This window comes from Carcharhinus amblyrhynchos, chromosome 8, assembly GCF_965287045.1.
Source record: "Carcharhinus amblyrhynchos chromosome 8, sCarAmb.v2.hapA, whole genome shotgun sequence".
In the NCBI taxonomy this organism is placed as follows: Eukaryota; Metazoa; Chordata; class Chondrichthyes; order Carcharhiniformes; family Carcharhinidae; genus Carcharhinus; species Carcharhinus amblyrhynchos.
The window spans coordinates 90,878,234-90,892,114 of NC_137331.1; the positions used below are offsets into that span (position 1 = coordinate 90,878,234).

Here is a 13,881-nt window from a genome sequence, read left to right on the forward strand (position 1 = left end):
TGAGGAAGATAAAAGACAGAAAGAAATCTTGCTCACAGCATGTGCAGCCCCAGTGTTCAGATGAATGAAAAAACCTGTTTTATCCAGGCACTTTTAATGAACTTTCAGATTTGGTTAAAAATCACTATGAACTAAACCTTGTGTCATACACCAAAGACAACAGGGAGAACTCCCAGGGAGCCCAATCCAGAATTTTTGCCCAGATTGTGGAAACTGGCTGTATATTGTAAATTTGGGACACCTCTGAATGAAATGTTGAGAGACAGATTGGTGTGTGGAATGAACAACTCCATAATCCGAAAACAATTATTGGCAGAACGTGACCTGGACTTAAAGAGAGCATTTAAATAGCCTTGTCACTACAAAGTGCAGAGAAAGGGGCTGAAGAGCTTAAGGGGGTGCCCGAAAGCAAGGTTCTCTGGATAGGGAGCAGAACCACGAGTGGCAGTGACATCACATCAGCACCATTTACAACAGCTCTGCATAAAGTTGAACTTGGTGCTTTCACCTCTGAGGGGGATTTTGAGGTGAGTGATCATGTATTTCGCTCTGCTCAGGGGGCACTGGAGAGGACTCGGGGGCCATGGATAAACTAAGGGTTTGTAGGAGTTAACAGGAATGTTGGCACCAGGGACTCAGGTTCAATTCTGGCCTCAGGCCACTGTCTGTGTGGAGTTTGCACATTCTCCCCGTGTCTGTGTGTGTTTCCTCCGGGTGCTCAGGTTTCCTCCCACAGTCCAAAGATGCACGAGTTAGATTGACTGGCCATGCTAAATTGCCACTAGTTTCAGGGGGATTGGCAAGGTGAATATGTGGGGTTATGGGCACAGGGCCTGGGCGTGATTATCATTAGCACAGACCAGATGGGCTGAATGGCCTCCTTCTACACTGTAGGGATTCCATGGTCCAAAAGACCTTGGGTTATTATTGATACTGTATTCAAGGGTTTCATTAAGGTATGATATTTTGGGTGAATTATTAAGATCATATCTGAATCATTTGCATATATGTTTATTTTTTAGCTGTCCTTCACCTGCTTTTCATTCAGCACCTGACTCTTGAAGACTGGACAAGAATCAAAAATGCATCCTGTGTCACCATATCTGTCGAGCTCATTACCTGGTAACAAAAATCGAATGCATGAAACTGTGTAACTGTATTTTGTTCAGCCTTCTACATATGGAAATATTATGGACTTTCTCTGTGGCTCCTTTTATCTTTGATAGCAAGGGTTATGGCTTGAATATTTCCTGTCTCAATCTTTGTGTCAGACCATTTGATACTGAAATCCTCACCCATGCCTTTGTTACCCCAACTCAACTAGTTTAACACGCTACTTGCAAACTTCCCACCTTCTACCATCTATATCTCAACTCATCGATAATTCTGCTGCAACCTTACTTGTACCAAGTTCCATTGTCCCGTTATCCCTGTACTTGCAATGCCTGAAATTGATCATTCTCATCCTTGTGTTCAAATCCCTCATGGCCTCATCTCTCTCCATCTCTAGGACCTCCTTCTGACCGGCAACCTAATTAGGACTCTGTATTCCTCTAACTTTAGCCTCTTGCCTTTGCACCATCATTGGTGGCTGTGCCTGCAAGCCAGCCTTCAGTCTGTGATTTCCCTCCCTCAACTTTTTTACATTGGATGAGCTGACTTTGGTTGTGGAGGAGTGAGCTAGGTGAAACCATTGCCTTGACTCAGGGAGAGTGACCTGGTAGTAATTCCCAGGGAAACTGGCGTGTTACATACTGAAATTGTTGAATTGAAGGGTTGAATTGTGTTGAATCGGCTGATATTGTCACTGTGAGAATTGACTTCATTCCAACTGTAGGTCTCGCAAAATGAAAGCTGATAACTTTTTTCAAAGCACAATTTCTGCTGCAAAGCAGGCCTCATTCTTTCAAAGAAACCTAAGTTGGTTATCTTTAATTTTGAAGTGCTTTTTTATACTAGGTCCACCAAGCACTTTTCGTCACCTGGTTATAACCCAATCCTTTTAATGTTATGTATTTTGAGACATTCCGCTCCACGTACAGCGCTTGTATAAATGAATACAGTTAGTGTTCTTTCAAGTTGTTGTTCAAGTTGTTTTCAGTTTAACTTTCTCACCATGTCTTATAACAAGCTTGACCTACTTGTTGCTTGTGGCAGTTCCACAGATGATCCCAGAGGAAGTTCAGAACGAGTTATCCTCTAAAGAGACTCTCCAGAGGTAATTTGATGCACTGTGGTGCATGTTATAGTTTACTTGCTTATTAACATTGGCTTTGACGTGTTTAATTCATAAGAGAACTTGTATTAAGTATTTATTATTACAGAATCACAGAATTGGTACATCGCAGAAGGAGGCCATTCAGCCCATTGTGTCTGCACTGGCTTTGTGAATAAACAATCAGGACTCACCTGATGGAGGAGCAGCGCTCTGAAAGCTTGTGCTACCAAATAAACCTGTTGGACTTTAACCTGGTGTTGTGAGATTCCATACTATGGAATGAGTAGTTGATTGACTATTTTTTTTTGTTTTGGGCAAAAAGGAAGCCTTGTGCCATTTTATCACAATCTTGACTCACTTAAATGGGTCTGTAATGCACTGAAAATAAAGGTTTCCTTTCATGAAAGGGGAATTGTTCTATTTGCATATTCAGTGAAGAGGACAAAATTCCACATTATAGTGTCATCTTGATAGAGAGTCACTGCTTTAATGCATATGCTTTTGGGCGGGACGGCAGCACAATGGTTAGCACTGCTGCCTCACAGCTCCAGGGACCTGGGTTCGATTCCTGACTTGGATCACTGTCTGTGCGAACTTTGCACATTCTCCCCATGTCTGCATGGGTTTCCTCTGGGTGTTCCAGTTTCCTCCCACTGTCCAAAGATGTGCATTGGCTATGCTAAATTGTCCAGGATGCATAAGTTTGAGGGGTTAGTGAGGTAAATATGTTGGGTTACGGGAGGGGTAGTTGGTAGCGCAAATTTGATGGACCAAATGTCCTCCTTCTGCACTGTGGGGATTATCTTCTATGAAGTTGGTGTAAACTGAAATGATCAAACACTCAGGGCAGAATTTAATGTTCTTTGGAAGCTAATCTGTCATTTGACAGGGCTGGAGAGCATTTTGCCATCTACCCTCCTCCCTCTGATCAAAGTCAGGGTATAACGGTAGCCTTCCTGCCTGCGCTCCAATTGAGGAGTCACTTAAGGGTCCCATCCCACCATTGCTGATATTAAACAAGCAGTGGATGGGGATTCACCTTGCTGAGAGACAGACACAGAGAAAACCCTCTTAGGAGTGCCTGCAGTTACTAGGTACAATCTCTCATTCTCAGGCACTCTGCGCTTGACCAAGGGACCCAGCATCAGGAAGGAGAGTCCACTGAAAGTCATTTCTCCTTGTTTCCAACAACACCTCACCGACAAGCCCCCTTCCCCCAACCTGCCCGCACTCACCTCTACCTGGGGATCCAGTGGCAATCTACAAAGTAGGCCCGAATGTTGTACTGGCAGTGGGCTCTGCTCCTGGTGGTGCTGACAGTACTCGATAGCAGCCTCTGATTGGGGAGCAGCTCTTGGGGGCAGGATTCCCACTGGTTCACACTGGTTCTCCAACCAGTGGGCGGGACCCCATCATTAAATTAAATTCCTCCCTTATTGGCACAATCATTTATGTATTCCAATGGGACGGTGGGAAAACTGCTTTGAGGGATGGTTTGAAATGGGCAATGAAAGGTTAAAAATAATTTGAGAGGCAAGGTAATTGTGCAGAACTGGACCATTGTCGGAAAGCATTAAGAAAAGGGAAGTTGGTCAGTGGAAACTAAGCGATCCCTAGGCCCTGTTTTAAAAGCCAAGAGGTTTGTCAAAAGACTGAGTAAAGAAGGCCTTTTAACGGAGGCAGACCGAGGGCCCGGGAACTGCAGAATACCCTCGACCTGGGTGACTGTGTGCCAATCTGAGCAATAACGGCACACAGTTATTTATTAAGGCATGTATATAGTTTTAAGTATTGAAATGTAATGATTGTAATTTGTATAAATCTGTAAAAACGTTTTGATTCTGCATTGTTTGCAATTCAAAGCCATGTAGATTTGCAATAGTTTATTTGAGATTTTTATGAATAAAGTATATTTTTGGAATATAAAAAAAATTCCAGTTTTGAGCTCATGTTGGCATAGAAGACTATGGGGGGTTTGGAATTTCCTTGAGGGTCTCTCACCTTCTGCCAAATTTGTGCCATGAAGTTGGGAGCAGCACCGAAATTACCTGAAGTTTATTCCCCAGTTTTGTCCCTGTGGACCTGACATTCGAGCAATCCCAACCTAACCATGGGTGGCCCACTCTGAGCATGAGAACCACTGAAAAGATCCACTCTGCGTCACCTCCATGTTGCAAATTTCCGTGCGCTAACTTCAGTTAATAATATTTTGGTCTGTTCTCTTACTGATGTTCTTTGTCCATTCAAGGTTTTCACCAATGGCCAGTGAAAACTCCTGCTCACCTTGCCACATAAATCCACTGAGTGGGTCCCCCTGCATGTGCCGTCGGAGCCCTCGCCTGCTAATGAATGGCTACTATGATCTCAGTGAGGAGAGCTTCATGGATGAGGAAGGCAATCTCACCCTCACGCCGTCCAAGATAAACATCAGTTACAAGGAAAACCTCGTACGGTAGGTGGCTCCTGCTATGATTACTGTGGCCAATTGTAATGCAGCGAGAACAAAGCATACAGCATGGCTCCAGAAATGATATCTGTGAGCAATAGGTAAAGATGCTGTTAACACACGTATCTGTAGAGCACAGAGAAATAGCTTAAAGTTAAATAGACTGGATATAGCCAGGCACATTGGTAACCCACATTATGGAAACAACTGTGAGTTTAGTCACAAACATAGGACAGAAGGTCCGACGCTGCTAACACAGCAATAGTTAGGGATAATAAAAAGACTGCCTGTGATGTGGAGATAACGTCAGAGGTGTGATGTGCAGTGAAGCATACACCACATCCTGCAGGAATGTAAGAGGCCAAGTTACAAAAAGCAAATGGTCTGCAAGATGTGTTTTTACAACTAAGCATAAAAGGGGAAAAGGTCACTGAGATGGTTGGGACAGCAGTGATTAAGTTGGCAAAGGATTGATTACCGCCAATCTGAACTGGACATGTAACAGTGTTGGATAAGATGGATGAGTTTGCTGATGCACTCTTGTGATAACAGGAGACCTGGTTAGATGGGGAGTAGAGGGGATGGAAACTTGGGGCACCTCGAGCCAATAGGGGAATGACAACACATAGATGGGACAGGGACCACCAATTAGGGGAGAACAACATATTGCAAAGCCATTACAATGCTTGTAAAAAAAGTATAAAATGTGCTGCCGCTTTATGTAAAGTGTGCCTATTTCGCTAGATACCCGGTCTTGCAAGAACATCAAATAAAATCTTGCTCCTTCAGAACTTGACTTGACTAAATTGTTTAACTGTGAGCTGTGTTTCTCACAATATTCCACTTGACTAGGCCAAAATGCCAAATCCAGATACAAAGTCGCAGTCCATAATTTGGCTCAGTTTCAGTACCACTGAGTACAGCCTCTGGACTATGTGTACAATATGGTGATTTATTTTATATAACAAGAGGCTGTTTGAAGATGCGTCTTTGCTGTAAGTATCCGGAACCTGTGGGCACACTGCACATGACTTTTGTCTGCCTGATGAAGATCCCCACATTAGCGCACATCCATAAAATCAGCTTCAATATTAACAATCCTTTATTAAAATCCAATAAAATCTGCTGATTGCTTTTACTTCTCCCTAGTTTTTGCTTTATTTTTCCTTCTTAATAAATTTGGACCACTTCCCTGCCCTGAGACACTAATTTGAGACTTAACCTCAGGGGCGGCACAGTGGCACAATGGTTAGCGCTGCTGCCTCACAGCTCCAGGGACACAGGTTTGATTCGCTTGGGTGACTGTCTGTGTGGACCCTGCATGTTCTCCCTGTGACTGTGGGTTTCCTCCAGGTGCTCTGGTTTCCTTCCACAATCCGAAAGGCATGCTGGTTAGATGTACTGGCCGTGCTAAATTCTCCCTCAGTGTACCCGAACAGGCACCGGAATGTGGCAACTTGCAGCTTTTCGCAGTAACTTTATTACAATGTTAATGTAAGTTTGCTTGCGACACTAATAATTAGACATTTTTAAAAACCTAAATTAGGTCTTGAGCCTTGACTGTATTCAACCAGTGAACAGCATTGTGTGCCCTGAGCAGCCTGTCAGTCAGAGTCTGATCAGATCAAAGGGCTGTGATGCCAAGCTGGCCTGCTGGTAGGTCCTGAGGAGCTGGGAGTGGGGTGGGGGGGGGGGGGGGGGGGGGGTTGGTGGTGAAGTAAAGGAGATGGGTGGGCCTTATGTAATAGAGAGCTGCAGTACTTTGGTGGAACCAGAATAGAAATATGGATCTAAATTTGCATTTCCACAGTGTGTGTAATGCTTTGCGATCTCCAATTCAGCAGGACAGCTCTGAAAAATAACACCCCCTCCCACAAGTTGATTTTACCCCAAAACCAGGGTCTGATAAATTTCTCCCCTGTGGTCTGTCAGAGTTACTAGTCCAGTGAAATTTGAAGAATATGTGCCACCCCATTCTAATTTCCAGTGAGCTTTTTTGGCATACAAAGGCTTGATTGTTCAAGCTTGGCATTCTATCTCCAGATGACGTCACAAGTGAAATCCCCTTACAATTCATAGGGAGCGTGAATGTGTCTGTGAGAGCGATACTTTATGCTTGGTGTGAGAAATAGCACTTGAAAAGCCCAAAGTCGTAACAAGTGGAGGCAGTTCAAGTGCAATTAAATCCATCTGTGGGACAGAAAGAATGTTCACGGAAAGAAACAGAGACACTTAAGGATGAGTGCTTGAGACCTGCAAGATGTAACCTGCTAGAAATAGCATGATTGGCCAGAGAGGAACATAACAATGAAACTGTCTAGCAGTTAAGAGTGTTTACACTGGAGTTCACAGAGATGGAGGGCAGAACTGAGAGTGAAATGAAGAGGAGAAAAATGAGTATTTGTAACAGCAGGTAGAAGCTATGCCAAAGTTCGCACTAGCAGAAGAGAAGAAACAGTATTGACTGACAGAGAAAGGTTTACTGAGCAGGTAGTGAGGAATCGTTGCTGCTCGTGCAAGGATCAAGAACAAGGTTTAAAGTGATTTGCAAAAGAAGAAAATGTGATGTGGGCAAAAACTATTTTGTTTTGCACAAGCAAGGTCCAGGTCTGAAACACACTCCCTGTAAGAGAAGTGGAGGCATGTTCACTCGAGGCAGTCAAGAGGATATCAGATGGTTGTTTGAAAAGAAACAATGTGCAGGGGTACGGGGGAAAAGCAAGAGAATGGCACAAAGTCATTATGCTCATTTGAGAATTGATGCAGGCATGATGGGCTGAATGGCCTCCTTCTGCACCTGTAATGAATATATGATGGCAAATGTTATATGTGAAGTCCAGTTTTTCCTATCTATTGGCGAATTTTAAAATACCATGCAAGATAAATGGCTTCTTAGGAGCATTTAAATCAAGAGAACATAAGAACATAAGAAATAGGAGCAGGAGTAGGCCATCTAGCCCTTCGAGCCTGCCCCGCCATTCAATAAGATCATGGCTGATCTGTCGTGGCTCAGTTCCACTTTCCCGCCCTCTCCCCATAACCCTTAATCCCCTCGCTTATCAAAAACCCATCAACCCGCGTCTTAAAAATATTTAGCGAGGCAGCCTCCACCACTTCAATGGGCAAAGAATTCCAGAGATTCACCACCCTTTGAGTGAAGAAGTTCCTCCTTAACTCCATTCTAAACCGCACCCCCCCTTTATCTTGAGGCTGCGCCCCCTAGTCCTACTATCCTTTCTGAGCGGGAAGAGTCTCTCGACCTCTATCCTATCCATCCCATTCATCATCTTATACGTCTCAATGAGATCTCCCCTCATTCTTCTAAACTCTAACGAGTACAAGCCTAGTTTATTCAGCCTCTCCTCATAGCTCAACCCCCTCAACTCCGGTATCAGCCTAGTAAACCTCCTCTGCACTCCCTCCAAGGCCAAAATATCCTTGCGTAAGTTAGAAAACACCTATTTCTAATTATTCACAAACTACCACTGGAGAAGCAGTGAAGTCAGAGAGTCTGGTGCTGTTTCTTCATAGTAAAGCACTTTTTTCCTTATCATGCATAGATCTGATGGACTTTAGTGCGTTCTAAGCTGTAATACAATGTACAGTTCCAATGTTTATTAGTTAGAGACCCTGCAGAAAATTGAAGGATGTTTAGACAGTTTGAATAAAAGAGAAATGTGATCAATTGCAAGGAATCGAGTCAATTATTCACTTCTGCTGTCGAAGGTGAATTTTATTGCCCATCTGTAGCTGCTCCTGAGAAGGTGACGATGATGGATCTTTTTAGTCTATATGGTTGCACTTATGCCCTGAGGGTGACATACAGAAGAGTGTGAGGAACGCAAATAAACAGAGAAGGAGCACTTTTGAAATTTGGCTTTGACCTTTGGGAGTTGCAGTCAAACCTAACCCCAGGCTGACAGAATGGAAAGATTAAACCAAGACATTGCAGATGCCAGAATCTGAAGCAAAAACAGAAAAGGCTGGAAAATCTCAGCAGGTCTGACAGCATCTGAGGAGAGAGAATAAAACCAACGTTTCGAGTCTGGATGACCCTTCGTCAGAGCTGGATGAAGGGTCATCCAGTTCTAAGTATTGTTTCTTGCTAAACAAACAAAGCATACCGTACACAGAGAAGGAAAGGAGAGAGTGCAGAACGTAGTATTATAGCCATAGCTAGGATGTAGAGAAATATCAACTTATTGCAAAGTAGGTCCATTCAAAAGTCTGGTGGCAGCAGAGAAGAAGCTGTTCTTGAATTGGTTGGTATGTGTCCTCAGACTTTTGTATCATTTTCCATGAAGACGGAAGAGAGTGGCCAGCATTTTACAACCTGACTCAGGTGAGGCTAGTAAAATCCCACCCGAAGCCAGCAAAGAATTCCGTTCTGCGAGTTGCACCCTCCCCAATCCCTAGTGGTAAAATACCGGCTGGTATGTCCAGGGTATGTAGAGTCCTTGATTATGCTGGCTGCTTTTCTGAGGCAGCAAGAGGGTAGACAGACCAATGGGTAGGAGGCTGATTTGTGTGATGGACTGGGTTTTGTTCACGACCCTTTGTAGTTTTTGCAGTCTTGGGCAGAGCAAGGTCCATACCATGCTATGATACAACCAGAAAGAATGCTTTCTATGGTGCATCTGTATAAGTTGGTGAGAGTTGTAGTGGATGTGTCAAATTTCCTTAGCCTCCTGAGGAAGAAGAGGCATTGGTGGGCTTTCTTAACTATAGTGTTGGCATGAAACTGATGGATAGGGGTAACTGAAATTCATAACATTCAGCATGCAGCCTAATATTCCACCTTATACTGTTTCCTAAAATAACTTCTTTTTAATTCTGCAGGATTTTCCGACGGAAGAAGAGGGTTCGTAGATCCTTTGCCAGCCTTTTTGCAATGGATTCCTCCAGTTCCTGGCTGAATGGCAGTCTTTTCAGTACACCTGACTATCCTCTTGCAGAATCCTCTTGGATTGATGGGGGAAGTGACTTTGACTCCAATTTCAGTAACAATCAAGGTATGTTGTTTCAGCAACTGCATGTGAGTAGGAAAGAGCGCGGTAGGAATTTTATTTTTCGAAATGGTCCTTAATTAATGACTTAGTAGTGGCACAAATACATTTTTAACCCCCTATTCAAAACCTGCGCAGTCCCTTCTCAGTTGAGACACAGCAGGGTGCCTGTGTCATCTGTTGCTAGTAGAGGGAAAAAGTTCAGGAAATGCAACCTAGTGTTGAATGTGGTCCAGAAATTTAGTGACACACCACCAATTTTACAGGCATAAAACAGGTGCCTAAGTGATCATTATGGCACATTGTATGCTTAGGAGTTATGCTGCCCACAACATTGGAAAAGGTTGAAGTATAGGCATTTGAGACCTGTGCCTGAAACAGGCATATGTATATGATGTGGGCAGTTTCCTGATTGATACGTCTCCCATATTAACACCATCTGATCACTGCTCTGCTGATCATCCTCCCGGGTCTTCCAGGCCCAACCTCAGCACCCTTCTGGAGAGGTCACAGCCTCACTTTATCCCTGTGAAAGCGCTGAGCTGCCGAGGCAAGCCCAATTGCAGCTCCAGCTGACCAACAATAATCCAGCAAGGCCTGAGGCCTAGTTTTGGATGAGACTCAGGCCTCAAGCTTCTGGCATGTGCTCATAGTGCTCCACATATCTCTGATCCAAAATTGATGTGGAGGTGCCGGCATTGGACTGGGGTGATGAAGGAGCAGAACTCCGAAAGCTCGTGATTCCAAATAAACCTGTGTGTTGTGAGACTTCTTACTGATCCAAAAATGAGCAAATTTCCACCTCAGTATCTGAAGAAGGAAGGTTAACGTTTTAGCCAGCCACCTGTCTGCAGAATCTTAAACTGAAAATCATTTGAGGCAATTACTTGGCTGTTCTTTCCCCTTCAGTAAGAAGTCTCACAACACTAGGTTAAAGTCCAACAAGTTTATTTGGTGGCACAGGCTTTCAGAGTGCTTCAAGCCTCAAGATAAAGGGGGGGCGGTTTAGAACGGAGTTGAGGAGGAACTTCTTCACTCAAAGGGTGGTGAATCTCTGGAATTCTCTGCCCGTTGAAGTGGTGGAGGCTGCCTCGCTAAATATTTTTAAGACGCGGGTTGATGGGTTTTTGATAAGAGAGGGGATTAAGGGTTATGGGGAGAGGGCGGGAAAGTGGAACTGAGCCACAACAGATCAGCCATGATCTTATTGAATGGCGGGGCAGGCTTGAAGGGCTAGATGGCCTACTCCTGCTCCTATTTCTTATGTTCTTATGTTCTTATCAAGTGACATCAGGGTACAGAAAAGATTTTCCAGAATGTTGCCTGGTATGGAGGGCATTAGCCATGAGGAGAGGTTGGAGAAACTTGGTTTGTTCTCACTGGAAGATGAAGGTTGAGGGGTGACCTGATAGAAATCTACAAGATTATGAGAAGCATGGACAGAGTGGATAGTCAGAAGCTTTTTCCCAAGGTGGAAGAATGAATTACTGGGGGGCATAGGCGTGAGGAGCAAGTTTTAAAAGAGATGTACAAGGCAGACTTTTTACACAGAGAGTGGTGGGTGCCTGGAACTCGTTGCTGTGGGGGAGGTAATGGAAGTGGATACTGTAGTCACTTTTAAGGGGCACCTTGACAAGTACATGAATGAGATGGGAATAGAGGGATATGGTCCCCGGAAGTGTAGGGGGTTTTAGTTAAGTCGGGCAGCATGGTTGATGCAGGCTTGGAGGGCCGAAGGGCCTGATCCTCTGCTGTAATTTTCTTTCTTCTTTGTTCTTTGACTTTAACCTGGTGTTGTGAGACTATTTATTGTGCCTACCCCAGTCCAGTGCCAACATCTCCACATCATGGCTCCCACTTTCCCCCTCAGGTACAGGTGGATTTGTTCCGTTTGTCAAGCATTTTCTATTTAGATTTCTGATTTCCTCCTTTTGCAACATTTTTCCTTTTGTTGCTCCTGTTGGAACAAATTAGATTATAAGAAAATAGAATGTTTGAACTTCTGACAAAAGAATTGGTCATATGATTGAAAGGCTGTGATGCTCTGTGTTGTTTCAGGAGGAGGCAGTGTTGATTTGCCCTCCAATGGTACATCCTGGCTATCGGAAGAGAATCTGCCCTCAATTCATGGTGAAGCCTACTCTGGAGAAAGCCTATCGATGAACAAATCTACAGGAAGCTTTTTAGAACTTACTTCTCATTCCCAGTTACATCCCGCAAAGTGCTTCTTTGGTAACATGCCAAAAAATCCAGGTGGGTTTCCATGTCGATTTGATAAGAATGTTGTAAACTGTGAACCGTTTGTGGAGAAGCCACTCGGTCACTGAGATCTCCAGCCGCTGTCTTGTAACTTGCTCTGGTAGTTTTCAGATCCATGTTTTATTGTTGCGGTCACTTGTTCATCAAAGCCAGCCCAAAACCTTACTCCCAGTAGAAAAACTCAGCAGTAAGTTTGGACAGCTTCCCATCAGCATAGAGACGCCACCAGCACTGGGATAGGGTATTACTGCCCCCTGACTTACAGTCACATCCGATCAGGCTTTGTGTTGCCAAGAGATGGAGCCAGTTGAAATGATTCCTCTGTGCAATACAGAAAGTATGGTTCAAGCAGAAAATGTTAATTTTGTTTATGATATGATGTTGTCATATTGGAGAGGGCCAGAGAGGCAATTCAGATTCCACTTCATCTCCCCATCAGCATGGTAAATGAAATATGCGCATAATGAAGGTAAGTACAATCCAATTAGCAAAAGAAATATAGGGACTGATTTGAACTACTGATAGACAAAGGGCCATAGAATTTTACAGCACAAAGTGAGGCCATTCAGCCCGTCGTGTCTGTGCTAGCCTATCTATTCTAATTTTCCAGCATCTGGCCCATAGCCTTGTATGCTATGGCGTTTCAAGTGCTCATCTAAATGCTTGTTAAATGTTATGATGTTCCCCCTCCAACTACCACCCTTCCAGGTAGTGAGTTCCAGATTCCCACTGCCCTCTGGGTGAAAAAGCTTTTTCTCAAATCCCCTCTAAATCTCCTGCCCATTACCTTAAATCTATGCCTGTGGTTATTGACACCTCTCCTCAAGGAAAAAGTTCCTTTCTATCTACCCTGTCTATGTCCCTCATAATTTTATACACCCAAATCAGGTCACGCCGCCCACCCCCCCCCCCCCCAACTCCACCCCAGCCACCACCACCAGCACGAGCACCACCACCCCCAACCCCCCAAGCCTTCATAGCTGAAATATTTCAGCCCGGGCCAGCATCCTGGTGAATCTCCCCTGCACCCTTTCCATTGCAATCCTTCCTATAATATGGCGACTAGAACGTCACACAGTCTTCTAGCTGTGGCCTAACGAGAGTTTTATACGGCTCCATCATAGATTCCCTACTCTTATACTCTATGCCTCGGCTAATAAAGGTAACAATCCCATATAGTGTAACATAGTAAAGGCAAGTATCCCCTCTGACAAAGGGTCATCCAGACACAAAGTTCCCTCTCCAACGATGGTGTCAGACTTGCTGAGATTTTCCAGCATTTTCTGTTTTTATATCCCATATACCTTCCTGATATCCACAGCGAAAAGTCTATGCTATTTTATTGATTGGCTCTCACTAACCTGACATTCATCAGCTGTGAACATTGAACCCAGTTTGTGAATCATCACAGATGTGGGAAACCCAATGATTCTCCCGTGGATGTGAGGTTAGAAGTGAGAACGAAAGGGACTGGTGCAGCTCCTTTTCTGAGTGTTGGGTCTCTCTGCATGTACAGTCAATGAAGAGAGTGAACGCGATGCAGACTGAAGTTTATTTATTATTGTCACAAGTAGGTTTATAGTTAACCCTGCAATGAAGTTACTGTGAAAATAGCCTAGTTGCCACACTCCAGCGCCTGTTCAGGTAAACTGAGGGAGAATTTAGCATGGTCAATGCACCTAACCAGCACGTCTTTTGGACTGGGGCAGGAAGCCGGAGCACCTGGAGGAAACCCATGCAGGCATGGGGAGAACATGCAAACTCCACACAGACAGTGACCCATGCCGGAAATCGAACCCAGGTCCCTGATGCTGTGAGGCAGCAGTGCTAACCAGTGCGCCACTGTGCTGCCCTGTTGCTGTGTCCTTCAATATCTAAAAATTGCATCAGGATCCTGTGTACAACCACTGACTGCGATGCAGACACCTTAATACAGTCACCTTCCTGAATCA

General features: G+C 44.3%; 1 protein-coding gene across 1 annotated transcript in view; it reads left to right on the forward strand.

Annotated features, from left to right (window-relative positions):
• tmem71 (transmembrane protein 71) overlaps positions 1 to 13,881 on the forward strand; it is a 39,893-nt gene that overhangs the window by 14,884 nt on the left and 11,128 nt on the right. Inside the window, exons 2-6 of the mRNA XM_080194970.1 lie at positions 1,023 to 1,122; positions 2,158 to 2,218; positions 4,467 to 4,670; positions 9,504 to 9,676; positions 11,729 to 11,923. Of these exons, the coding sequence (XP_080051096.1) occupies positions 1,083 to 1,122; positions 2,158 to 2,218; positions 4,467 to 4,670; positions 9,504 to 9,676; positions 11,729 to 11,923 (673 nt within the window). The 5' untranslated portion in view covers positions 1,023 to 1,082. The remainder of the gene's footprint in view (positions 1 to 1,022; positions 1,123 to 2,157; positions 2,219 to 4,466; positions 4,671 to 9,503; positions 9,677 to 11,728; positions 11,924 to 13,881) is intronic.